Source organism: Apodemus sylvaticus, chromosome 4 (assembly GCF_947179515.1).
Source record: "Apodemus sylvaticus chromosome 4, mApoSyl1.1, whole genome shotgun sequence".
Lineage (NCBI taxonomy): Eukaryota > Metazoa > Chordata > Mammalia > Rodentia > Muridae > Apodemus > Apodemus sylvaticus.
In genome coordinates, this window is record NC_067475.1 from 20,051,767 (window position 1) to 20,078,416 (window position 26,650).

General features: G+C 39.4%; 1 protein-coding gene and 1 non-coding gene across 5 annotated transcripts in view; one reads left to right on the forward strand and one right to left on the reverse strand.

Annotated features, from left to right (window-relative positions):
• Pdlim5 (PDZ and LIM domain 5) overlaps positions 1-26,650 on the forward strand; it is a 174,369-nt gene that overhangs the window by 112,942 nt on the left and 34,777 nt on the right. For 3 of the 4 annotated variants that reach the window (XM_052179129.1, XM_052179132.1, XM_052179131.1), the window contains one exon: positions 12,712-12,896. In XM_052179129.1, coding sequence (XP_052035089.1) covers positions 12,712-12,896 — 185 coding nt within the window. The remainder of the gene's footprint in view (positions 1-12,711; positions 12,897-26,650) is intronic. The other variant, XM_052179130.1, reaches the window with a different exon arrangement.
• LOC127683814 (U6 spliceosomal RNA) lies at positions 10,518-10,623 on the reverse strand. Its single transcript, XR_007977616.1, has one exon. It is a non-coding gene; the product is annotated as a U6 spliceosomal RNA (small nuclear RNA).

The window sequence follows — 26,650 nt, forward strand, 5'->3', positions numbered from 1 at the left end:
AGAAATACAAGGGGGGTTTAGTTTACCGTGTGGCTTATATATGGAGCATGGTGTACAATAGGAAAGAGAAGGCTGAGGTCAGTCACTACTTAGGGATGTCCATGTATTTAATCCTCAGCATAAACCACTTCACACAGCTCATCAGTCTCTTACTCTCCTCGTTAAGGTTCATGGATAACCAACCATTTAACCTTCTGTAAATCCCAGACTGGACTGTGTCATGGTCTCATCTCTGGGTCCCCCAATTCTGGCTGTAGCACCTGTCTCAGGGCCTCCTCTTTGCTTCATTCTACAGTTGTTATCAGTTACCCTAGTGGCAGTGTGTTAAATCATCGAATACCTGGGGTATGAAATCCTTTGACTTATTTCAATTATGGGATATGTTTTCCCAAAACTAAGCTTAAGTCTTGGAATTTGATAGCCACACAATCCAAATTTCCATGTAATATGCACAAAGTCTAGATTTTTTTTTAAGTACCCTTACTTACTCTTACCTCCTGATTTCTGTCAGCATTTTTACAGAGCCAACTTGGATTGTTCCTAAATGTAATATTTCCAACTCTCATCCTCCAATATTTCTACAGTCCAACTCCTTCTCTAAAGCACAGCACTAGCTCCACATCAAAAAGGTGTAGAGGTTAGAGCAGAAGGAATAGCATTTGTGAGTGCTGCCAGTGAGGGGAGTTAGCTGGATTAGGAAAGACAGAAAGGGTGAATATGAGCCTAGGAAATGATGGATGGGCAGGAATAGCAGCACAAGGAGGTTCTTCGTTCAGGCTTATTGGAGGAAAGAGGCTCTACCTAGTAGGTGACCCTTTGAGGAGAGCTTTCACTGAAGTTTTCAATACAAAGGATGATAAGAAAAAAATATTTTAAGGCACTGTGACTAAAAAAAGACAGGACTAGATTAGACAAAATTTGGTTATAGTGTAAGAAATAGTAATAGTAAGTAATAGTAAGAAAGAAAATAGATACTTATCACACTACTGGTAAACATGCTTAGTCTAGATGGAAAAAGGATGATGGCTGCGTATGGAGGAGGGGGATGGGTTAAAGATGGATTAATAATGTGATAATGGAGGTCATGGCGGAGGTAATGTAGGTAAAGGGTTTCTTCTAGTTCCTAACAATATTATGGCCATCAAATGGAATAACTTACTTTGGGGGAAATCTTAAGAGTTCATTTTGGAAAAAAAAGTTATTTTTGATATGATACACAAAAATAATCTAAACAAACATTCACAGCACAGGCTACTGTTGACAGATCACTGAGATAGAGACAGTGTTACATTGCTACTTTAAGATATGAAAGAGTATATATGTCATTCTACAAATTATATTGCTCAGGTGGTGACATGAGAGAAGGCATAGCCAGCGGAATACTGATCTGGCAAATAGTGGGGTTGTGGTACTGAAAACAAGAGATGTTCAGTTAAGTAAGACACTGAGACTGGGGAATAGACTATTCCCCGTGTCAACAGTGCCAAACTCACATAAGCAAAGTACAATTAAAGAGTAGGTGAGCATTGTGGACTTGCAAGATGAAAACACTTAAAAGTTGGTTCATAATGTTATTTAATAACACTGAACTATACATTAAAATAACAGAAGTACATTTTATGTTTTGTAGTTTTTAACCACCATAAAAACATGATAGATACAAATTTGCCAATCCAACTTTATAATCATAAAGAAGCCGTGAGTGTCCTTGACAAAAATATGAGTATATTGGGGCTGAAGTTTGACAAGTGATAAGGACACAGTCATTTCAATTTGACTGAAAGGGGCATAGGAAATAGAAGATGGAAGTAGTTGAACCAGGACCACTTGTTGAAAAGGCTATCTTTTTTTCCACTGGATGTTTTCAGCTCCTTTGTCGAAGATCAAGTGGCCATAGGTGTGTGGGTTCATTTCTGGATCTTCAGTCCTATTTCATTGGTCCACCTGCCTGTCACTATACAAATACCATGCAGTTTTTAACACTATTGCTCTATAGTATTGCTTGAGGTCAGGGATACTGATTCCCCCCAGAAGTTCTTTTACTGTTGAGAATAGTTTTAGCTATCCTGGGTTTTTGTTATTCCAGATGAATTTGAGAATTGCTCTTTCTAACTCTATGAAGAACTGAGTTGGGATTTTGATGGGGATTGCATTGAATCTGTATATTGCTTTTGGCAAGATGGCCATTTTAGTTATATTAATCCTGCCAATCCATGAGCATGGAAGATTTTTCCATGTTTTTTCTGAGGTCTTCTTCAATTTCCTTCTTCAGAGACTTGAAGTTCTTGTCATACAGATCTTTAGCTTGTTTGGTTAGAGTCACAGCTGTTATTGATGATGTCTTTAAAAGAACTATTGCATTTTGAAGGGCACATGTATGTAATACTTGATGTAGGAGACCTCAGTTGAGAGCATTCTCTCATTTGATCCTGCAGAATGGTGAAGATGGTAGCAACTGATTTGCCTAGATAGATTATTAATATGAGTGCAAATGGAAACACTTAGGCATGGTTGCAAAGAAAAACACAGTCCACAAATAGCTCTTTGTTCATTTTCCCTGAGAAAAGCAGCCAAAGGCTGCAAGCCCGGCTTTGCAGATGTATCTGAGAAGCAAAAACTTCAGACCTTTCTTGTGGAAATCGAAAGCTTAGTCAAGCAGCAGCCAAGGCGGAAAGTTGACTGCTTTGAATGTGCTGATAATCAAAACTCTGAACACTAAAAGGAATGACTATTAGGGACTGTCCGTATGAGAGCATGCTGATGTCTGCTCCATGTTAGTAGTTTTAAAGTCTCTCATAAACCTTGTCTTTTACAAACTGGCTAAATAACAACTAGGTAATTGTGTATGACACATGGAAAACTTCCCAATTGCATTGTTCAGAACTTGAGAAATCTAGCTTTTAAAAGTATTATATAAATTTTAATCCTCAAATATTTTCAGTCAGAATAGCTTTTAGAAGCATCAAAAAACTTCTTCAGCCCAGTCTTTTACACATAAACTCTGATTATTAGCATGTAAATAATTATGATGCTTTATAGTTCTCTTAAAATACAAGGGCTTGTTATGATTCAAAACACGTTCTATGCATGTTTTTGAACCCTAGTCATTTCTTTGGTCATGTGTCTTTCTTAGACAATAATGTTTGTTTAGTTGGACTATGATATATCTATAGAGCTACAAATGTTCTAAGACAAACATATACACATTATCATAGACTCTGTATTTGAAAACAGGAAGTTTCACTACTTCAGTTCGTAAATATTTAACTTATGATAAGTATTATATTCAATTTTGTATTTGTCTATATCATGGTTTCTGAAATATGGAAAAGTTTTGCTTAGTGAGAGTCTGACTTTAAACAAATTATTCACACAAATAGTACAATATAATAATAATACATTGCTTGCAAGAAGACAAAAAGTGTTATAAACACATGTAGCATTGACAATATCACAGAGGAGGTACCTTTGAACTGAGTTGAGAAGGATGCTTAGAAATTAATCAAGTGCGGTGTGATACAGTGACGTAATGAAAAACAGAAGTAGCAGAGTTTGGTCTGTTTCAAGAAGGAATAGAATGCTAGAGAGAGGAATGCTCAGTGAGAATGCTGGAGAACAGCTAGAAGAGTCAGCTATCCCTATACCTCAGTGCTGGAAGATGTAAGCAACACATGTCACGAGGTTTGCACTTTAAAGGGCAGTATGTTAGCTGTCTTAGTCAGGGTTTCTATTCCTGCACAAAACAGCATGACCAAGAACCAAGTTGGGGAGGAGAGGATTGATTCAGTGTACGCTTCCACATTGCTGTTCCTCACCGAAGGCGGTCAGGTCTTGAACTCAAGCAGGTCAGGAAGCAGGAGCTGATGCACAGGCCATGGAGGGATGTTTCTTACTGGCTTGTTTCCCCTGCCTTACTCAGCTTGCTTTCTTATAGAACCCAAGGCTACCAGCCCAGGGATGGTACCACCCACAAGGGGCCCTCCTCCCTTGATGAGAAAATGCCTTATAGCTGGATCTCATGGGGGCATTTCCTCAAGGGAGGCACCTTTCGCTTTGTCAACTCCAACTGTGTTTACACTCCTTTTCTTTCTTTTCTTTTTCTTTTTTTCTTTTTTTATTCTTATTTTCCTTTTCCATTTCCTTTTTCTTTTTCCCTTTTGGCTTACTAAATGTCCAGAACACAAACACATCGAATTTTGTGGGTAATTTAGTGTGCTATAATTACTCAACTCTCCACATACTATTAATAGACATACATACATAAATGAATGAGCTTAACATATCCCAATAAAACTTTATATATATGTACTGAAATATGATGCCATGTAATTTGCATGAGGGAAATCATGGGAAATATTCTTAGTTTTGTAAAAAATAACTTTTTAGAAATATGGAAACTATTTTCAGTTTGTAGTCTTTGTAGAGTAAGATGGTGGCTGGTTTTGGACATTGGACTATAGTTTACTAACTTGTGCTGTGTAATTTCTTTTAGTTTTGTATGTACCTCTCAAGGAACTTTATTTCTGTATGTCAGTTTCTCAAGTTGTTGCAATTTTTCAGAACTTTAATAGATGACCAATTCTAAATAAAAAAAATGGCAATACAAATGCTCCTTTTCTGCCTGTTTCCCTTAAATTTACATTTTCCGTATAAGAATCAGTGAAATATGGCTGACCAATTCCATTTTTCCATATATGGGTTTTTTAAGAAAATGGGCAACTTTGTATTTTTCTTGTGAAATCTTCCCAATGTTATATTTGGTGCTTGCTTGCTTTGAAACCAACATTTTGTTGTTTCCATCTTTTCTTTACCTGCTAATATTTCTTCTAAATTTAATATTGCATCCTAAAGAAAAATTGGCATAGGTATATTTTAAAAAAACAGCAAAACGTGAGTGAAAACAGAACCTGAAAGTAGGAGAGAGATTTGGGAAAGAGGAATACAGTGGGTGCTGGGGGGCTTTGATCAAAGAACATCTTTAAAATACGTATTTATATAAGTTGTAAAATGTTTAAAAGGGGTGTGTAGGAATTGAGAATATCAATACAATAAATTGTATGCAAGTGTTATTATAAAAAATTTAATTAAATAAAAAAATCACCACAGCTGCTTGCACCTGTTAGCTGTGTAACTAGATAAACTACTTTCTTTACATACATCAAGATGTATACCATCCCTATGATTTCAGATCTACAAAAATGTAGTCCATTACCCAAGCCAGTGGAAACAGTAGGGGCAGAATTGGTCCACATTTCATGTGACTTGTATTATATGTGAAATGTTGACACCTTAGTATGTTCTTGGAGTTTAAATCTTTTAAAGTAATTCAAAGCTGCTTAATCAGTGAATGGGAATTTGCAGCCACCTTTCCCTTTAAGCAGAATCTGTTATCATGTGGGCTTAGCCATGTTGAGTGGTTTGGGAGAAGAGCCTATATTTGGTCATGAGGATGTGGTTTGGATTTGGTTTGTAGATACAGAGCTAGAAATAAGAACCCATTACAGCATTCCTAGATGTGAATTGCTGACAGTTAATGACGGTATGCATGGTAAACACTGTCTCAATTTACATTAATCTTGCCTTGTTTTTTCACTTCTGAAAACTTAGGTTCTACAGTTCATTGGAAGACCCACTTAAGAACGGGCCACACCCACCTGCAGCTCCCCAGGTGTTAAATTTTCCTAGTCAAGTAGCCACAGTTTCTAAGGAAGCAGCCACTTACTCTAGGTAGAGTTCTTTTTCCATTGCAGTGCTGGTGATGACTCTAACTACTAAACTCACTGAAAATGGGAGCACGGTTGGGGATTAAGGAGCTAATGTCATTAACAGACATACTTAGCCTCAGGACACTGCTTTAGTCTACTTTTATATTCTATGTGTGCTTTGGTTTAGTTTTTAACTTCTAATACAGAATGAAGAAGTTTGTGCCTTTTGTTTATTCACTTTGAGATACAGTATCTGTTTGGCTTAAGTCTGCTCTTCAGTTCAGTCATTTACCTCTGAAAGAAGAGAGGCAGAGAGAGATTTCATTCTTCAGTCAGACTTGTTCTTAGATGATAGAGAACCTGCAAGGCATTGATAGTTCTTTCATATTTATTATTTTTTTAACCATTGGAGGGTAGAACTTCATTAGTTTCCTCCTTTGCTGGACTACAGGATGGCTTACTGTTACATATTTAGCTAATTATTTTAAACCTTGTTTCTATTTCTTATTCACCATCACTTTTCCTCCATAGTAACCATTGACTCAAAGACAGGAGTAACTGAGAAACCCACACAGTGAACCTTTTGGAAACTGCCTTTACCCCTAGCACTCACATGTCCTCACTGTACTAATGCATCTTCATTTTCCCTCTCCACTCCTCTTTACTAACTCTTCATAGCAGTTGTTAAAACTTAGCCATATTGTTCCGACTACAGATAGGTAGATCACCTTTGTTTCTATATAATATATTGAAACTGACTTCCTATAGTTTCTTCAGTTTCTTTCCAGTGATTTATATAATTAATTACATCGATGGAGTCAGTTCTTGATAGATAACCTTTGTGGATTTTGCCTCATCATGTGTTGGAGGTAGCCATTGGCACAACTCTTTAAACCAAAAAAGAGTTATAGTGCTATAGCAATATTATTATTGGTAACTTTCATCTATTGAGGAAGATAAGGAGAAAATCCCACACCATGTTTTTAGACTATCCTACTTAATTAGAAAATTTTCAATTAAATCTTGATCACCAGTTTTGAGAGTACTCCATTCCTAATGCTGGAATATAAATTCCTGCTCAGATATTTTACTATTTGTAAAAGAAGAAAAAAATAATTATTTTAAGTCATAAGGACACTTCTGAATATGAAATTTTATCTCATTTAAATATCTAAATGACAGCTAAGTCAAAATAGAAATGGGGGCTTTTGCAGAGAAGATGCTTTGTTTATTTATATTCTTAAGTAGTTTTATTTTTGCAAAGATTCTTACCATCCAGAATAGTTCAACTTATATTACTTTAAAGTTTTTTTCTTGTTTATGTTAATAAAGCTGTTGCTGCTGAACATGTAGTCGGTTCTGCTTCTAAAACCATTTCTCATTAAAATGCCATGCCCCTTGGTTTTTGTCTACTCCCAGACCACTTCTTATGTAAAGACCTTTTTAGGAAAGTCCCTTTATCTCTGTGTATAGGGATACAGTGTATTTTCAGGTTCATTTTCTTCTTAGTTGCATATGTATCACTCTTCAAATACATGATCTACAATTTGGATGTAGTTGACATTACATTGTACTTGGTGAAAACCAGTCAATTTTAGATAGGCTTACGCATTAAATATAAATGTCTGAAATTTGGGATCTAAGTGACTTAAACAACTGTGCCCCTTTTATGTGATTCTCCTTCATGTCTGAATATTGATGCTGACTTGCATGGGTGCTGACGTGCGTTTAGTCTGCTGTCTTTTCTTACTTTTATTTTTCTTGCCCTGCCTTTCTTTCCCCATCAGTGTAAGCAGCTCAACAAGAACTGTAGAAGGTACTTTGGAAGGGTTTGCCAACTTTTCTGCCTTCTCCTCTCCTGCTCGATACAGTGCTGTAGCTGTCAGTGGTGCGGCTGCCACTGTGTCTGCTGCTCTTGCTGCAAAAACCAGGTAGCTGTGTGTGTGCAGTGCATGTCTGTGGTGCCAGCATCTCCCAGTGTCCACGAGGTCACTTCAGAGAGAGCTGACCTGTGCAGGAGCAGGGTTCTGTAACAAGCTCCCCCTTGTGTCGTATGCCTTTCACACAGGCTGTAAGGAAATCCCTGGGACTGGAGAATGTTCTTGAAAAGCAGCCGTGGCTCTGTTTTCCCAGCTACTACTTACAGCGTATTACTCAGTTGTGCTCACTAGTATGTGTTACATTCTTACAGACTTGAGAGTTTTACCACTGTCAGTTGTTGTTGAGGCTGAGTCAGGTAGAAATTAAATTTCTGATGATTCTACCAATTTCCACAGCGAATACACAATGAATTAACGCCTAATTACTCGCTGTAATAGCCCTTCTGTGTCCCTTGTTTCTGTTATTTCTATCACATTTATAGGTTTAAATGGTTTTGAAGCTAGCCTTGCATGACTGTAATAAAAATTTCCTTAGTTGTTTTTGTATTTGAGACAAGGTCTCTCTGCATAGCTCTAGCTGCCTGAGGAACTTACTTTGTAGACCAGGCTGTTTTAAATCCAACTCACAGAAAGAGCCATCTGCCTGACTCTGTCTCTCAAGTACTGGGATTGAAGGTGTGTGCTGTCCTCCCCAGCCAAATTTCATCAATTTTATATAGATGAGTAAAATAATACAATGAATTCATGGTGTTTCTATTCACTGTCCACACTGCTTTTCATGTCTCTCTTCCTCCTCCCTGTCTCTCTCTCACTCCTAAGGGAAAAGTCTCAGATCATAGTCCGAAAACTGGCTTTCTTTTGTGGACACCAAGTTTTCACTGACACCCTTCTCTGAACGCTTGGCAGGCTCTCCGGCCCTGAAAACTCCCGGTCCCTTCTGGATGCTCTTTGCATCAGCACTGTTCCCAAGTCTCTAGCTCTTTCCTGTCTTCAGTCCTCTGAGGAGTCAAGTGGCTCTATCCATGTTATGAAGAGCAGGTACTATGGGAGGGAACATGGCCTGTGGAAGATTGTTTCCTCTAACAACAGGTTACGATGGTAACAGGCCAGATGAAACGTTACAGAACTGACATAACCAGTTTGGAATTAGCTGCAGTTTCAATGCAGTGCCCACACACATGCATGCTCTCTCGTTTGCCTATCAGCTCACCTTCTAACTCACTGTAGTGTCTTCAATAGCACTCTTGATGATTGGCATAAAGTCTTGAATAATTGTGCCAACATTTAAACGGTAGTGGAATCCGGACTTTTATCATGTGGCTATAGCTGTAGTAGCATAGTAAAATGATTAATAAGCCATGCGTTTTCAAAAGATGGAAAGCAATATAATTACTATGGCTGACTCCTATCTTATAGTCCATATACATGAGAATTTTACCTGAAAAGTTAATTTTTACTATATGTGCGAAATGCGTGTGTTCAGCTTTATATGGCTGTGATAATATACACGAGATAGGCAGTTTGTGTGGACGTAAAGATTCGTGTGGCTCATGGATTGGGGTTTCAGTGCATGGCTGCCTGACTCCATTGCTTTTGTGCCTGTGGGATGCAAAGCATCGTGGTCTGGATCAAATGCTTAGAGCTGAGCTGCTTAACCTCACAGTGGCGGGAAAGGAAGGGAAAGAGAGGGGATGGGTCCCTGAGCCGGCTGTAAGGACACACTGCTTGTCATCTGACTGCCTCCCAATGATACTCACCTCCTCAAGGGTTCACCATGACCTACCGTGCCATAGGCAGCCACGTAAGCCATTCCAGAGCCACACTGTAGAAATTCAGAAACAACAACAACAACAACAAAATTAATGGTTAACCCAAAAGTTACAAAGCATAATACAGAGATAAAAATACCCCAGGGTTGGCTAAATGTGTGATCTCAGTGAGTCAGCTAGAGAACATACTTTATGACAAAATCTCCCAGCGTTACAGAGATCCTCAGTATGCTGAACTACAGTTCTATTACTTTTCAGTAAGGTGTTTAAGCTGGTGGCAGGGAGAGCAGACCATCTCTAAGGGGGAAAATGAAATTGTTAACTTTGGGGTTCTTGAGTGTAGTTGAACTGCACTTTATGTAAATGTCCTCCATCAGAGCCCTTGGTTCACCGTCACACAGGTGTGCCTGCAATTCCACCTGAAAGAAGCCCGTGGGGACCCGTGAGAGGGAACGTTAGCAGGCTGTACTGGGCCTTTTATCAACAGTGATACAGACAGCACATAGGTTGATATTTGAGACAGAGTAGCAGGCTAATAGCATTCTGAAATGAAGGAATGCTGGTTTTCTGAGAAGACCCTCACCAACAGTGAGAAGAAGGCTACTACAAAAAGAGCAGAGGATATAGTACTAGTGCATCTTCTCCCTTAGCTTAGCTTTTGTATGATACCGAGTTTCAAAATCAAGAGTATAGAGCTAGGAGCATGGCTTGTCTTAAGAATAGAGAATCTGGGTTCTGATTCGATCATTGGAAAAATAAACAGTGTACATGAGTACATATGACTTAGATTTGTACAGCTTCTCTATAGTGTGCCTAAAATCCTTAATGTCTGAAGAGTAAGTTTAAAATTTAAGTATTATGTGCCATGGGAGAGCGAATTATATAAACCTTTATATAAAAAAAAATACAACCTAAATTAAATTTAGGCTAGCTTACAATAATCTTCATAGGACTTTTTATGTAATTTAAAAAAATTGTAATTTAAAATTGTATCCCTAACCCTAACCATAAAATCCAGGACTGAAACTGTATTTATAAGTAAATTGTTATATGAAGTTTTAATTTAGTAACTGTATTTACTAATAATATTTTTACCATTGAACTACATACTTAAAACATAGACAGTCATCAGTGCCATTTTCTTTTTCTTTTTCTTTCTTTTTTTTAATACGGAATGCTTCATGAATTTGCATGTCATCCTTGCGCAGGGGCCATGCTAATCTTCTCTGTATGTTCCAATTTTAGTATATGTGCTGCCAAAGCAAGCACCAGTGCCATTTTCAATACATAACTCTGTGCTGACCATTGTACAAGTACTTTATGAGCAATACTTAGAATTTTAGTTTGTGCTTGTTGTAACCCTGGAAGAAAGGCAATATATTTGTACTGTTTGAAGATGAAGAAAGTTACCAAGGTTAAGTAATAGACCCCTAGCACGGCAGAGTTCCCTCGTCAAGTAATGTACAATGAAGTGAAGACTAGATATATAGAAAACTCACAGTGTTTAAAACAGCGATCACAGGTGAATGATCTTAAATGAGTGATATAAAGAGATAAGTGAATTACAAGTGTCTCTACTTGTAGCAGCTTGAGGAGTTAAATGTAAGTTGATTGTGATAACTGCTTATCGTAGACCACAGCACTAAGTGGTACTCTTAGTTCTTCCACTAAGCACAGGTAGAATTTGGATGCTTATAAAAGGAAGGTGTTGGAGGGAACCTGCTGTACAAAGTCTGCCTGGAAAGAAAAATATAAAGTGTAGCACGGAGAATAAGGATATCCAGAATCCATAGTTTCTGTGACACCACAGGAGAGCTGAATTAGACCTATAGATTATAGCCATGTCTTAAAGGTATGGCTGGCATGCTGAACTGTAACTCAGTTCTCCTCTCTCTTATTGGCCACTTCCATTTAGAGTTCCCACCTTCTGCCTTAGCGCCTCTCAGCTGAGTCAGGACTTTCAGTGTGTAAGGTACCGACATTGTCCTTTGAATGGTTTTCCGTATTAGGAGTGCATCCTTTATTGAACCGCATCCGTCTCGCTGCAGATTGGGTTTATGAGGAGTACACAACAGGTAACCGCATAGACTATGTGTAAGGTTGCCAGGGCCACTCAAGGGTTTTCATACCTTGGGCCATGTAGTGCTGCCACTTCCGACACGCAGATTCACTGTCTGGCATGGGATTCCTGTCATCCACTTTACTGACTCATAAGTTTGGAAGATATATCCTGGAAGTCAATTGTAATTCCTTCAGATGATTAAATGGCAAGGGTTTGCACTTTTAGTGTTTCTGGATTTTATTTTTGTGTGTAAGCTCTTTCCTTAGAGTTATGATTATGTAGCTCATTATTTTGTGTAATATACATGAGTAATTTATCTCAGAATAAGAAGTTCCCATATATAGTGCTTTAAAACTAATTTGTTTGTAATGAGTAAATATATTGAGAATATAGGTATTTTATCGTTCAATGTTTATTAGCCTTTCATATGTTAAGCTTGCCTTCTATGTCCTAAATAAGTTACGAATCTTATATTTAATTATTCTACTTAAACCACATGGTTTTTTATCATTAAAGTATTAATGACCTTATTTAGTTTAGATAATAGACTCTAAAAGCAAATAATTGCCTATCGGAATTGAGAAAAGTTAATAGTAGCTAGATCTCGTCTTTCCTGGGCATTCTACAAGGCAGGAGATACTGTCTCTTTGTTATACCGTCCGCCTTATGGTAGATGTCTGAGCACTACTGAATGGCTGGGTGACTATACAGTGGAAAATGGTGACAGGGAAACAGTTCGTAAAGTCCCAGAAGACTGTGTAAAAAGAGCAACGTTGATGCTGCTTCATACAGGTTATTAAGGATACTCCAGCAACTAATGCTCTTGGTCTCATGATTCTTTTGAAATGTTAACTAGGAACGTAGAGGGAAAATTCACTGTGAGGATTGGTTATATAACCTATTGTAGACTATTTGAAAATTCCATCATACAGAAAAAAATGTTAACCACTTTTTCGTCTTAACAAAGGGAAGTCCTTCATGATTTCACAATTGTGTATTATTTGTCTGTAAAGTAGCAGACTTCCTTATAGCATTTTCATTTATGCTTGCTTTGTTGATTTCCTTCTCTGCTTTTCTCTAACTCCCCACCTACACTCCCCACCCCAGTGTTCTGCTTCCCACTTAATGTCACGTGTTCTATTCTCCCAACCCACTCTTGCAGTTTTCTTTTTTAAAAATAAAAATTCATGGCTATTTTGTTTTCCTTAAGGATTTAATAGGTTTGAAGAAGAAAGACTCATTGCTGAGTTCGATTGATTCACTTCACCACAGCTGTTCCCTTCCTTTCCTTGCAGCAGCACCCAGGGGCCTTCTCAGCAGTCAGCTTCATCTGGAGCTTCACCTCTGAGCGCATCTGAGGGGCCGGAGAGCCCAGGTGCGAGCAGGCCAGCGGTGGCTGGCCTCAGGTCTGCGGCTGCTTTCAAGCCTGTAGGATCCACCAGCGGCAAGTCACCAAGCTGGCAGCGTCCAAACCAAGCAGGTATTCCAAAGAAATCCTTCACTTTTGGCTTTTCTAGAATGAAATTCTGAAAATGTGTTTTAGCATGTACTTTGCTAGTGAAAACCATTCTCAATGATTTAAGACTCAGGAACAACTATCAGAGGCTGCTTTGCTCTTCAGAGTGTCTTAGCATCATCCTCTGTGCCTCAAATGTGTCCTTTGCTTGTTCTGGAGACATATAAAGCCAGAAGGGAGAAGAGCACAAAGTACTGGAAAGGAGGTGTTTAAATACTGACACACAACACTTCAGGCTCAGTGAAGAAGGCTAAATTCTTGGACACCCCTGTAGATAAGAACTTCCAATGCAAATATTCATCTCTCCGACACTCCATCTTCTGATATATAAAATTCAGGAATTCTAAACCATCTACTGTTTCTCCGACACAATGTCTATGGGTATAATGACAGAAATAGCCATGCTAGGAGTAGGTAGGTAGCTTAGTTGGTCAGTACCTTACATATTAGCCAGAAAGTCTGAGTTTAGCCCCCAGAACTCATTTTAAAAAGTCTGCATAGCTGTATGTGCTTGTAATCCGAGCACGGGGAGACAGAAACCAGAGGATCTCTAGTGCACCATAGCCTGCCAACCTGACCTATCAGCATGTCCCAGGCCAGGGCGAGACCCTGTCTCATAAAACTAGACAGATGGCACCTGGGAATCAGCCCCAAGGTTGGCCTCAGGCTTTCACAGCACATGCACCCATGCACCCAGGTGCGCGCGCACAGACACACACACACACACACACACACACACACACAGACGAACATTTGTTAAAAGGATGGGGCTATACCAACCCCGTTCAGCTTCACTTCTCAGTTCACTTGCTTTCCCTCCTTCTGGATAATGTGTCATCTAAGTTAGTTCCTTACACTACCTGACCATTGATTTGCTATCTTGTGTCTGATGATCTCCAGTATCCTCAAGTCCTTTGAAATGCCTGGTGTGTCCTGGTAACATTTCAAATGCAGTGTGCCTGAAAATGTGATTTCCTACCCTGGAGAATGGTGTATGCACATTATGAACCTTCTTTGTTTCACAGTAACCAATACCAGCAGGCTCTCCGATAATTCATGCCACAGTGGTGTTTCTTACATGCTGTTGATTCTGTGGAGAAGCTCCAAGAACAGTTGTCCCTCAGTATGCCTGGAAAATTGACTCAAGCTCACTTGCAGATGTACAAACCCCTTATACAAAATGACATATTTGTGTTCCCTAATGGTTGAAAGATGTTGAACACCTTATTAGCCATTTGTATTTCAGCTCATGAAGAACCCTGGTCAGTTCCATAGCCCTCTTGATATTTTCATTTCGAGTTGTTTGTGTACTCTAGATATCAGTTCTCTGTTAGATATATTCACACAAAGATCCAACTAAGAAAGAGAATTTCAGGCCAATTTCCCTTATGAATATTGATGCAAAAATACTCAATAAAATTCTTGCCCACCAAATCCAAGAACACATCAAAACGATCATCCACCATGATCATGTAGGCTTCATCCCAGGGATGCTGGGATGGTTCAATATATGGAAATCCATCAATGCTATCCACTATATAAACAAACTCAAAGAAAAAAGCCACACGATCATTTCATTAGATGCTGAAAGAGCATTTGACAAAATTCAGCATCCTTTCATGCTAAAAGTCTTGGAAAGGACAGGAATTCAAGGCCCATTTCTAAACATAGTAAAAGCAATATACAGCAAACCGGTAGCCAACATCAAACTAAATGGAGAGAAACTTGAAGCAATCCCATTAAAATCAGGGACTAGACAAGGCTGCCCCCTCTCTCCATATCTTTTCAATATAGTTCTTGAAGTCCTAGCTAGAGCAATTAGACAACATAAGGAGATAAAGGGGATACAAATTGGAAAGGAAGAAGCCAAACTATCACTATTTGCAGATGATATGATAGTATACTTAAGTGACCTAAAAAATTCTACCAGAGAACTCCTACAGCTGATAAACAACTTCAGCAGAGTGGCTGGTTACAAAATCAACTCAAACAAATCAGTAGCCTTCCTATACTCAAAGGATAAGCAGACTGAGAAAGAAATTAGGGAAATGACACCCTTCACAATAGCCACAAACAGCATAAAGTGTCTTGGTGTGACACTAATCAAACAAGTGAAAGACCTATATGACAAGAACTTCAGATCTCTGAAGAAGGAAATATAAGAAGACCTCAGAAAATGGAAAAATCTTCCATGCTCGTAGATTGGCAGGATTAATATAGTTAAAATGGCCATCTTGCCAAAAGCAATATACAGATTCAATGCAATCCCCATCAAAATCTCAACTCAGTTCTTCATAGAGCTAGAAAGAGCAATTCTCAAATTCATCTTGAATAACAAAAATCCCAGGATAGCTAAAACTATTCTCAACAGTAAAAGAACTTCTGGGGGAATCAGTATCCCAGACCTCAAACATTTCTATAGAGCAATAATGATAAAAACTGCATGGTATTGGTACAATGTCAGGCAAGCGGATCAGTGGAATAGGATTGAAGACCCAGAAATGAACCCACACACCGATGGTCACTTGATCTTCAACAAAGGAGCTGAAAGCATCCAGTGGAAAAAAGATAGTCTTTTCAACAAATGGTGCTGGTTCAATTGGAGGTCAGCATGCAGAAGAATGCAAATGGATCCATTCTTATCTCCTTGTACTAAGCTCAACTCCAAGTGGATCAAGGACCTCCACATAAAACCTGATACACTGAAACTAATAGAAAAGAAACTGGGGAAGACCCTTGAGGACATGGGCACAGGGAAAAAGTTCCTGAACAGAACACCAATAGCTTACGCACTAAGATCAAGAATTGACAAATGGGATCTCATAAAATTACAAAGTTTCTGTAAGGCAAAGGACACTGTCAAAAGGACAAAACGTCAACCAACAGACTGGGAAAGGATCTTCAACCCTAAATCTGACAGAGGGCTAATATCTAATATATACAAAGAACTCAAGAATGTAGAACCCAGAAAACCAAATAACCCTATTAAAAAGTGGGGTACAGAGCTAAACAAATAATTTTCACATGAAGAACTTCGGAGGGCTGAGAAGCACCTTAAGAAATGTTCAACATCATTAATCATTAGGGAAATGCAAATCAAAACAACCCTAAGATTTCACCTCACACCAGTCAGAATGGCTAAGGTCAAAAACTCAGGGGATAGCAGGTGTTGGCGAGGATGTGGAGAAAGAGGAACACTCCTCCAAAGCTGGTGGGATTGCAAGATGGTGCAACCACCTTGGAAATCAGTCTGGTGGTTCCTCAGAAATCTGGGCATGACACTTCTGGAGGACCCTGCTATACCACTTCTGGGCACATACTCAGAGGATTCCCCTGCATGTAATAAAGACACATGCTCCACTATGTTCATAGCAGCCCTATTTGTAGTAGCCAGAAGCTGGAAAGAACCCAGGTGTCCCTCAATGGAGGAATGGATACAAAATATGTGGTATATTTACACAATTAGAAACAATGAATTCATGAAATTCTTAGACAAATGGATGGAACTGGAGAACATCATACTAAGTGAGATAACCCAGTCTCAAAAGATTAGTCATGGTATGCACTCACTGATAAGTGGATATTAGCCTAGAAACTTTGAATACCCAAGACATAATCCACATATTAAATGATGTCCAAGAAGAACCGAGGAGTGGCCCCTGGTTCTGGAAAGACTCAGTGCAGCAGTATAGGACAATATCAGAACAGGGAAGTGGGAAGGGGTAAATGGGGGAACAGGAGGAGGGAAAAGGGCTTATGTGACTTTCCGGGAGTGGGGAGCCAGAAAAGGGGGAAATCATTTGAAATGTAAATAAAGAATATATGGAATTAAAAAAAAAAAATTCCTGGGTAAAACACTACATTAAAATAACCACAAGAGGGGGATAGAGTTCTTTCTTCTCCAAGTCTTAATAAGCAAATCAGACAGCAACTATAACCCAGGCTCTTTTTTATTTATTTATTTATTTTAATATTCAATATAGCAGACTTAGTTTATTTGTGACTTACACATTATAGATACACCAGGAATTCATTTATTATCCCATGGCTTAGTGAGAAGTGAGGCTCCGTGACAGCAGATAGAGGTTTTGATTAGGATTCATCTGTGTAGCACAAATGCTTCCCATGTAATGTAAACTATATCTATACTACAGCTCTTGGAGAAGGTACTGCTTTGCCACTGTGAGCCAACATCCCAGGAAATGAACTCTGCAGATTGGCCCAGACACAGGAGCTTTATAAAAAGTGTGAATAGAATATACATGTATAAACTGAAGCACTGGACAGGCTACCTACCTTGGGGGAAGTTTGATTGCAACCCTTAGGTATCTGAAGGAAATTTAGGAGACAGTAGGTGTTGGCGAGGATGTGGAGAAAGAGGAACACTTCTCCACTGTTGGTGGGGTTGCAAATTGGTACAACCACTCTGCAAATCAGTCTGTCGGTTCCTCAGAATACTGGGCACGTCACTTCTGGAAGATCCGGCTATACTACTCCTGGGCATATACCCAGAGGATTCCCCAGCATGTAATAAAGATACATGCTCCACTATGTTCATAGCAGCCCTATTTATAATAGCCAGAAGCTGGAAAGAACCCAGCTATCCCTCAACAGAAGAATGGATGCAAAAAATGTGGTATATATACACAATGGAGTACTATTCAGCCATTAGAAACAATGAATTCATGAAATTCTTAGGCAAATGGATGGAGCTGGAGAACATCATACTAAGTGAGGTAACCCAGTCTCAAAAGATGAATCATGGTATGCACTCACTAATAAGTGGATATTAGCCTAGAAAACTGGAATACCCAAAACATAATCCATACATCAAATGAGGTACAAGAAAAACGGAGGAGTGGCCCCTTGGTTCTGGAAAGACTCAGTGTAGCAGTATAGGGCAAAACCAGAACAGGGAAGTGGGAAAGGGTGGATGGGAGAACAGGGGGAGGGAAGGGGACTTATGTGACTTTTGGGGAGTGGGGGGGCCAGAAAAGGGGAAATCATTTTGAAATGTAAATAAAAAATACATCGGAAAAAAAAACATATTGAGATTTTAAAAAGAAAAAAGAAAAAAGAAAAGGTGAATAATGGTTAGTATATAACTTTAGCTAGTGGCTTTCCTTGAGAATATACCCTCTACCCTTAACATCGCACACTGACTATAACCCAGGCTCTTATGTTTCTATTATTTCGTACCTGGAAGTATGTCATTTAAAAGAGCAAAATGACTCTCCTTTAGAACATACTGCTAGCATTTGACATTTCTAAGAGAGTCCTAGTGAAGGTTTGAGAGCCCTTTGAAATTAGGGCATGGTTGGTGGTTCTTGATTGTTTCACAGTTCACCTGTGAAAGCAGCAGTGCAGGTCAGAGGGCAGCAACACCTGACAGCACAGGTCACTGGGCCACTGTGACTCACATAGCATGAAAGCCAGGGCCTTGGTTGCTGCCCCACTAAGAGCTTCAAGCTTGTTTTTCTAGCTAGTTCGCTCTAGTATCCAAACGGGAAAGAAAAACAGACTTGATCTAAGTATTTTTAAATAACTCCAATAGTTGTCTGGGAGAGAGGGTCAGAATGAGCAAGTTCCAGTGTGTCATCAGCTTAGTTGATTCTGAAGTCAGTGTAATAGCTTTGAGATAGCATTTATTTAGCTTTACTTTCTTGGGACATATTTGTAAGTCTTTATGGGGTACATTCTGCTAAGTTGGCACATGTATACCTTGTTTGATGACAGAATCAGTAGTACTTCCGTTTCTTCAAAATCAAAAAATATTTTATTGTGTTAGAACTTTGTACTCTTGTATGTAGCCAGCATGCCCCCAAATGAAATAGAATGGCGCAGAACATTCCAGAGTATTTTGCTTTGCTATTTAAAAATACTGTGAGAAGTGTCATTTTATAAACGTGTTTCATGATATACCTACATAAGAAAATGGGGAAATGTTTAAAGGCCAGCACACAGATATGCTTTGGATCCAAAGGCAAGGAAGTGTGTTTCTTACTGTGCTTTATAGTGTAAAAAATCATGTGAAGGACTTCATTTTTAAAAATATATATTGTAACTTTCAGTAATTGAATTAGTTATGCATTTTTAAATAAAAGGCTAAAACACTCAAAAGAAAACAAAGGAAGGACTTTACCAAAAAGGGTTTTTGAAAGTATAAGACATTCCAGTATATTCTGAGCCTGTCCTTCACTTCTATGAGTCTCCTGAAGTTCTGCCTTTATTAAATGTTTCCCTTGCGGTGCTGTAGAGCTTGTATGCAGTATATAACATAGTATATAGTGTATAGTGTATAGTTGTGTATGGTACTCTGGCAGGCACCTCCCAGAGTACAGGGATACTAGATAAGATGGCACCCAGGAATTGAGTGGGCATGTAGCAGCATTAGAGTTTACACTGGACTGTGTTCTTCTCAGGCATGTAGTTGAATGTACACCCCATCGTCACTGCCGCTTTGTTTTATCATTAAACACTTGCTAGCCGGTCATAAAAAGATAACTGTTTTGAGATGCAAAGTGTTTAAAATTCATAGACCAAATGAAAATGGTAAGATAGAAAAGTAGTAAGGATTCATGGGGAGTTTTGAACAAGTTGTCAGTACTGCTGCCAGATGTCTCTCATGCCAGTGTAACATGACTGTCACAAATAACATGCGATGACCTCTTTGGAAACAGTGACTAGAATCTAGAGGGGTACATAGAAATGGAGTTTTTTCTTGTTATTTCTCAGAATTGGGATTTTTAAATCTATATTGAGTTCCATTTTGTTTGTTTGAAGGGCTGGGGATGAACGACTGGGCTTCAGACATTGAAGGCATGTGCTGTACCACTGAGCTATATCCTACAGCCTCAGTATTCATGAAACCTTCATATTATATATAAATAATAAGTGCTATATGAGTATTTTAAACCTTTGTAAATGTAATAGTAATGGTTTAAAAATATATATCTGTGTTTTTGTAGGTGACCTAATTTGCTATGTAATGGTTTTTCTACATTCCTAGTAAGTTATGATTACCAGATTAGGTAAACTTAACTCACTAGATGCAAAACATGTATAAAAATATTACTGTCTCACCAAATATAGTAAAACATTTTTCATGAAGGCACAGAGGGCCATTTTGTGTTGGAATACATTAATTAGCTTAATCAAGCACAAAATGCAAACGATGAATTTCTGGGATAGAAGCAGTGCCTTCCTACCTCAGGCTCTATTGTGCATTGTGCTGAGCTGTGTGCTGGGGCCTCGGTGTGCATAACGTGTACCCCACCAGGCCTGAGTTCCAGAGAGCCACCCTTTTCAGTGTCATGTGTCTGCCTTTTCAAGAAGGGTTTTGTATGACTCTGAGGTCCTTCTGCCTCCACCTCCCTAGCAGCTATGATTATTGGTTTGTATCACTATGCCCAGCGCTGAGGCTAAAACCTTTTGAGTCTACAATTTCTTTGTTAAAATAAAGATCTTAAAGTACCTCCGTAGCGCTGTTGTGAACATATGATCTGGCATACTGACATGCTTAGAAGATAAAACAGGAAGGGTTCAGACTCCACCCCTTGACACTGTCATCACTGTACCAAGAACTTATAGTGTTGTGAGCCAACTAAAAGGATGTCACAGAACTTCCCTGTGTGCCGCGGTTTGGAGCTCCCACTGCGGGTAGTGTAGCTTCTTCTGGGGCCTTCAGCGTTTCCTCCTCACCTCCACTGTCTCCTGCAGCCTCCTTCCGCAAGGCTGCTCCGTACCTTTCTAGTTCAGTCCTACGGAAGTTGCCCACTTCATTATTCACACAGCTCCACGCCTTGGACAGGCTGCTCTCGTGTGAAGTACTTGGCCTGCCTCCCACTCTGTAACTGCATTAGCCAAACACCTCTATCACCTGCGTAGTAGCTTCGTTGAGTCTCCGCCTGGGCAGTTATTCTTTCTCCATGGTCCGTACAGCTGTGGCAATGTCTTTACCATAGAATTTATGTTCATTTTAATTGCTTTTATAGACCTTGAAGGGTGTGGCCAAGGTTTACCATACCCATCCTTGCTTTAGAGCACCTGCCTGGTATGTGGCCGTTTCTTTGGTAAATGTTAGTGGGTGAGTCCATAGACCAAATGCCTTATTTTGAAGCCTTTCATGTAATTTGGGGGACACAGCATTCATTTGTCATCGTGTTGTTCCGTCTTCTTGGGCTTCGGATTTCTTGAAGTGTTACTGAACAAGGTGAGAGCAGTGTCTGACAAAGCAGCTATTTAAAAATCCCAGAGTGCTAAAGACAAGGCAGTCCGTGCTGCCTGCCTTGCGAAGCATCAAATTAAGCATTAAAGGAGGTGAGTGTAAGCAATCCTGTGATTAGTTGCTGCCCTCTATAGCCAGGAATTCAAAATATTAGGCCTGATTTTCTTTCTCTAAAAAAAATTAAGGAAATCATTGTAACCAAGGGGCCAAGCAGCAGCGCAGTGGGAATATTAGGGATGTGGGCTCATCTTACTTTGGATAGTAAATTTGAGCACAGAGCACCAGTATATTGCATAGAAATCAACAACAGATGTACACAGAAATGTTAACTCTGATTACAGGGCCCAGGTCAGAAGAGGTGGAGCTAGGCATCGGCAGAAAGGGAGCAAAAACACTTGAATAAAGAGTACAACTTGGAGGCGGAGAATGTATTTGTTTGTGGTGGAGTTTTATTTTGTTCAGGAATAAGATTTTAATGTTTATGTACACATACATACAAAAAAAGAAAAAAACCCAAAGAACCGCTAGAGCTTGATTTCTTAAGGGAAGTGCAGGTTGTTCGGGATGTTTTGATGGCAAGAGAGAAAGAATTAATGGAGTAGTGGGGACCTAGCCGTCAAGTGCTTAGAGTGTATCATAGTATGGCTTTGCTTCTGAAAAGAAGTTATTAAAAGAGCTGTAATCTGTGCAGGAGCAGAGTCAGCTTGGCTCTATTGAAAGATCAGTAGATCTTTAATGTGTTTAACAGACCATGCTGATTTCTTGTAGTGATTCAGACTGGAGTCCAGATCCCCATGTTAGAGGTTATAGAGGTAGTGATGGCAGATATCAGTCACCTTAGGTGGTAGAAATAGAGTTCTGGGGAGATCAGACCTGTGACCTTCTTAGCATCTTTACCTGAGTCAGGTGCTGCTTTACCCACTGTTTTCCCAGGAAAGGGATTGTGATACAGAACTTAGGCAACACAGTCTAAAACCTTGTCAGAGTGATCAAGTATGTAAAGTGTGTAGCTTAGAGAAAACAGACATTCAACCCATTCCTGACCTCACACCCCATGTCCAGGAATCTACCTCCACCGATTTAGTCAGCCCAGGACTTAAAATTTTACAGAGAGAAAACAAATGAATCTGAACTAAAAATATCTGAAATAGTTTAACAATATAAGATGTGCTTAGGTTATATTCAAGTACAATGCCTATTACATAAGGGCTTGTGCATCTGAAGATTTGAGTATCTAGAGGGCTTCTAAAAGAGATCTCCAATAGACAAGTAGGGGGTATAATTAGTTCTAGGCAACTGATACCATGGCAAAGAAAAGCAGTTGCCTATATATTTGGTTTTTAATGTGATGTGTCAAGTTACAACATATAAGTCTGAATTGAATGTATCTTGCATTTCACTCTAAATAAAGTGAAGGTTACTTTTTTTGATGACCTGATTTATGCAGTTTCCCTTTTGCTTATTTATTTCTCATAAATAAACATTTCCTTCTCATTTTAAATACCTTTGATGGGATCTGTAAATGATAATAAATTTATTAACATTGTATATCTTTGGTAGATGCCTTTCCCCAAATTTCTTTCTCCCAATCATTGAACAATATATGAATTAATATCCAGTTGACATTTTCTGTAGGTAAAAGAGCCATTAGAAATTAAATATTTTGATGTTTTATTTCTTAGGGTTTCTATTGCTATGCAAAACACCATGAGGAAAGCAACTTAGAGGAAAGTGTTTCTTCACCTTACACTTCCACATGACATCCATCACCGAAGGAAGTGAGGGCAGGAACTGCAGCAGGGTAGGAACCTGAGGCTGGAGCTGATGCAGAGGCCGTAAGGGGCGCTGTTTACTGGCTTGCTGCCCATGCCTCACTCAGCTTGTTTGCTTATAGAGCCCAGGACCACCAGCCCAGGGATGGCACCATCTACAGTGCACTGAGCCCTCCCCACCCCACCTCCCAGTGAATCACTAATTAAGAAAATGCCCCATACACCTGCCCAAAGCCCAATCTTATGGAGGCATTTTCTTAATATGTTCCGCCCTTTCAAATGATGTTAGCTTGTGTCAAGTTTACATCAAATTGTCCAGCACATTTTCTTTCACTGTAATGTTAGATTTGTTGCATCTTTACAGTTAGCTGTTCTCCCTAGCAGTTCTTGTGTTAAACAGCAACTTGCTGTTTGCACACAGAGCACCCAGTTGAGCTTGTTTACTGTCCTGCCAGCTGACAGTGGCAAGAGATGAATGGATATTTTAAAAAAATGTTTTATCATTAAATGCTCCCATGCAAGCTGTTCCACCCTGTTCTGATGAAAACACAGACATCTACCTGATGTTATGGCGACATACTCAAACACAGTCGGCACGTGCCATTTAGTGTTTAGCATACGTAGTTTCTGATATTCTAAATTGAAGAAACACCGATTTCCGTACTAGTTTAGGTAGAGCCTTGCTCTATAGCCTTTATTGGCCTCAAACTCACTGTGCAGCTCTTCTCCCGGGTGTTGAGATGACAGACAGGTGCCAGAACACCCAGCCTCCCAACATTCCTGCTAAGTTATTGTTCTCTTTATAAAAATCAAGTGGCACACATAGTTTTTATTAATCATTTGCTTTTTTCTTTTTTGGTATGAGTATGTATGGTGCAGGAGTGTGAGCACTGATGTGTGTGGATGCTTGCTTGTGAATGCCCCTGTTAGGGCCAGAGGCTGGCAGTGTCGTCCTCTCATTCTCCAGTTTGTTTCTGTGACAGGGTCTCTCTGTGAACCTGAAGGTCACTATGTTAACTAGATTGTCCCCTCACTTCTCCCCACTGCTAGTGTCACCTGAGCATGCCACGTGCCTTATTTTGACATGTGCTAAGCTCTCCTGCTTGCTGTTTGCACAGAGAGCATTTACTCTGTGCTATCTCCCCAGACCCTACTTGCTTTTCCTTTTATGACACAAATGTGTTTTAATAAGAGCAGGGGAATCTTAATTGATGGTGATATCAAAGTATAAAATTGATGCTTTCTAAAGAATATAAGTTGTAAGATAGATAAACCCTTAGCCAGAATGACCAAAGGGCACAGAGAAAGTATCCAAATTAACAAACTTAGAAATGAAAAGGGAGATATAACAACGGAAACTGAGGAAATCCAAAAAATCATCAGATCCTACTACAAGAGCCTATACTCAACACAACTGGAGAATCTGGAGGAAATGGACAATTTCCTTGACAGATACCAAATACCAAAATTAAATCAGGACCAACTAGACCATCTAAACAGTCCCATAATGCCTAAAGAAATAGAAGGAGTCATAGAAAGTCTTCCAACCAAAAAAAGCACAGGACCAGATGGCTTCAGTGCAGAATTCTACCAGACCTTCAAAGAAGAGTTAACACCAATACTCTTCAAACTATTCCACAAAATAGAAACAGAAGGAACACTACCCAATTCCTTCTACGAAGCCACAATTACGCTGATACCAAAGCCACACAAAGATCCAACAAAGAAAGAGAACTTCAGACCAATTTCCCTTATGAACATCGATGCAAAAATACTCAATAAAATTCTTGCCAACCGAATCCAAGAACACATCAAAACGATCATCCACCATGATCAAGTAGGCTTTATCCCGGGAATGCAGGGTTGGTTCAATATACGGAAATCCATCAATACAATCCACTACATAAACAAACTCAAAGAACAAAACCACATGGTCATTTCATTGGATGCTGAAAAAGCATTTGACAAAATTCAGCATCCCTTCATGCTTAAAGTCTTGGAGAGAACAGGAATTCAAGGCCCATACCTAAACATAGTAAAAGCAATATACAGCAAACCGGTAGCCAGCATCAAACTAAATGGAGAGAAACTTGAAGCAATCCCACTGAAATCAGGGACCAGACAAGGCTGCCCCCTTTCTCCTTATCTTTTCAATATTGTACTTGAGGTACTAGCTCGGGCAATTCGACAACATAAGGAGGTCAAAGGGATACAAATTGGAAAGGAAGAAGTCAAACTATCATTATTTGCAGACGACATGATTGTCTACCTAAGTGACCCAAAGAACTCCACTAGAGAGCTCCTACAGCTGATAAACAACTTCAGCAAAGTGGTAGGTTATAAAGTCAACTCAAGCAAATCAGTGGCCTTCCTATACTCAAAGGATAAGCAGGCTGAGAAAGAAATTAGGGAAATGACCCCCTTCACAATAGCCACAAACAGTATAAAGTATCTTGGGGTGACTCTTACCAAACATGTGAAAGATCTGTATGACAAGAACTTCAAGACTCTGAAGAAGGAAATGGAAGAAGACCTCAAAAAATGGGAAAACCTCCCATGCTCATGGATCGGTAGAATCAATATAGTTAAAATGGCCATTTTGCCTAAAGCACTATACAGATTCAATGCAATACCCATCCAAATCCCAACTCAATTCTTCACAGAGTTAGAAAGAGCAATTATCAAATTCATCTGGAACAACAAAAAACCCAGGATAGCTAAAACTATTCTCAGCAACAAAAGGAAATCTGGGGGAATCAGTATCCCTGACCTCAAGCAATACTACAGAGCAATAGTGTTAAAAACTGCATGGTATTGGTACAGTGACAGGCAGGAGGATCAATGGAACAGGATTGAAGATCCAGAAATGAACCCACACACCTATGGCCACTTGATCCTCGACAAAGAGGCTGAAAACATCCAATGGAAAAAAGATAGCCTTTTCAACAAATGGTGCTGGTTCAACTGGAGGTCAGCATGCAGAAGAATGCGAATTGATCCATCCTTGTCTCCTTGTACTAAGCTCAAATCCAAATGGATCAAGGACCTCCACATAAAGCCAGACACTCTGAAGCTAATAGAAAAAAAACTGGGGAAGACCCTTGAGGACATCGGTACAGGGAGAAAGTTTCTGAACAGAACACCAATAGCGTATGCTCTAAGAGCAAGAATTGACAAATGGGACCTCATAAAATTACAAAGTTTCTGTAAGGCAAAGGACACCATCAAGAGGACAAATCGGCAACCAACAAATTGGGAAAAGATCTTCACCAATCCTACATCAGATAGAGGGCTAATATCCAATATATATAAAGAACTCAAGAAGTTAGACTCCAGAAAACCAAACAACCCTATTAAAAAATGGGGTACAGAGTTAAACAAAGAATTCTCACCTGAAGAACTTCGGATGGCGGAGAAGCATCTTAAAAAATGCTCAACTTCATTAGTCATTAGGGAAATGCAAATCAAAACAACCCTAAGATTTCATCTTACACCAGTCAGAATGGCTAAGATTAAAAATTCAGGAGACAGCAGGTGTTGGAGAGGGTGTGGAGAAAGAGGAACACTCCTCCACTGCTGGTGGGGTTGCAAATTGGTACAACCACTCTGGAAATCAGTCTGGCGGTTCCTCCGAAAACTGGGCACCTTACTTCCAGAAGATCCTGCTATACCACTCCTGGGCATATACCCAGAAGACTCCCCACCATGTAATAAGGATA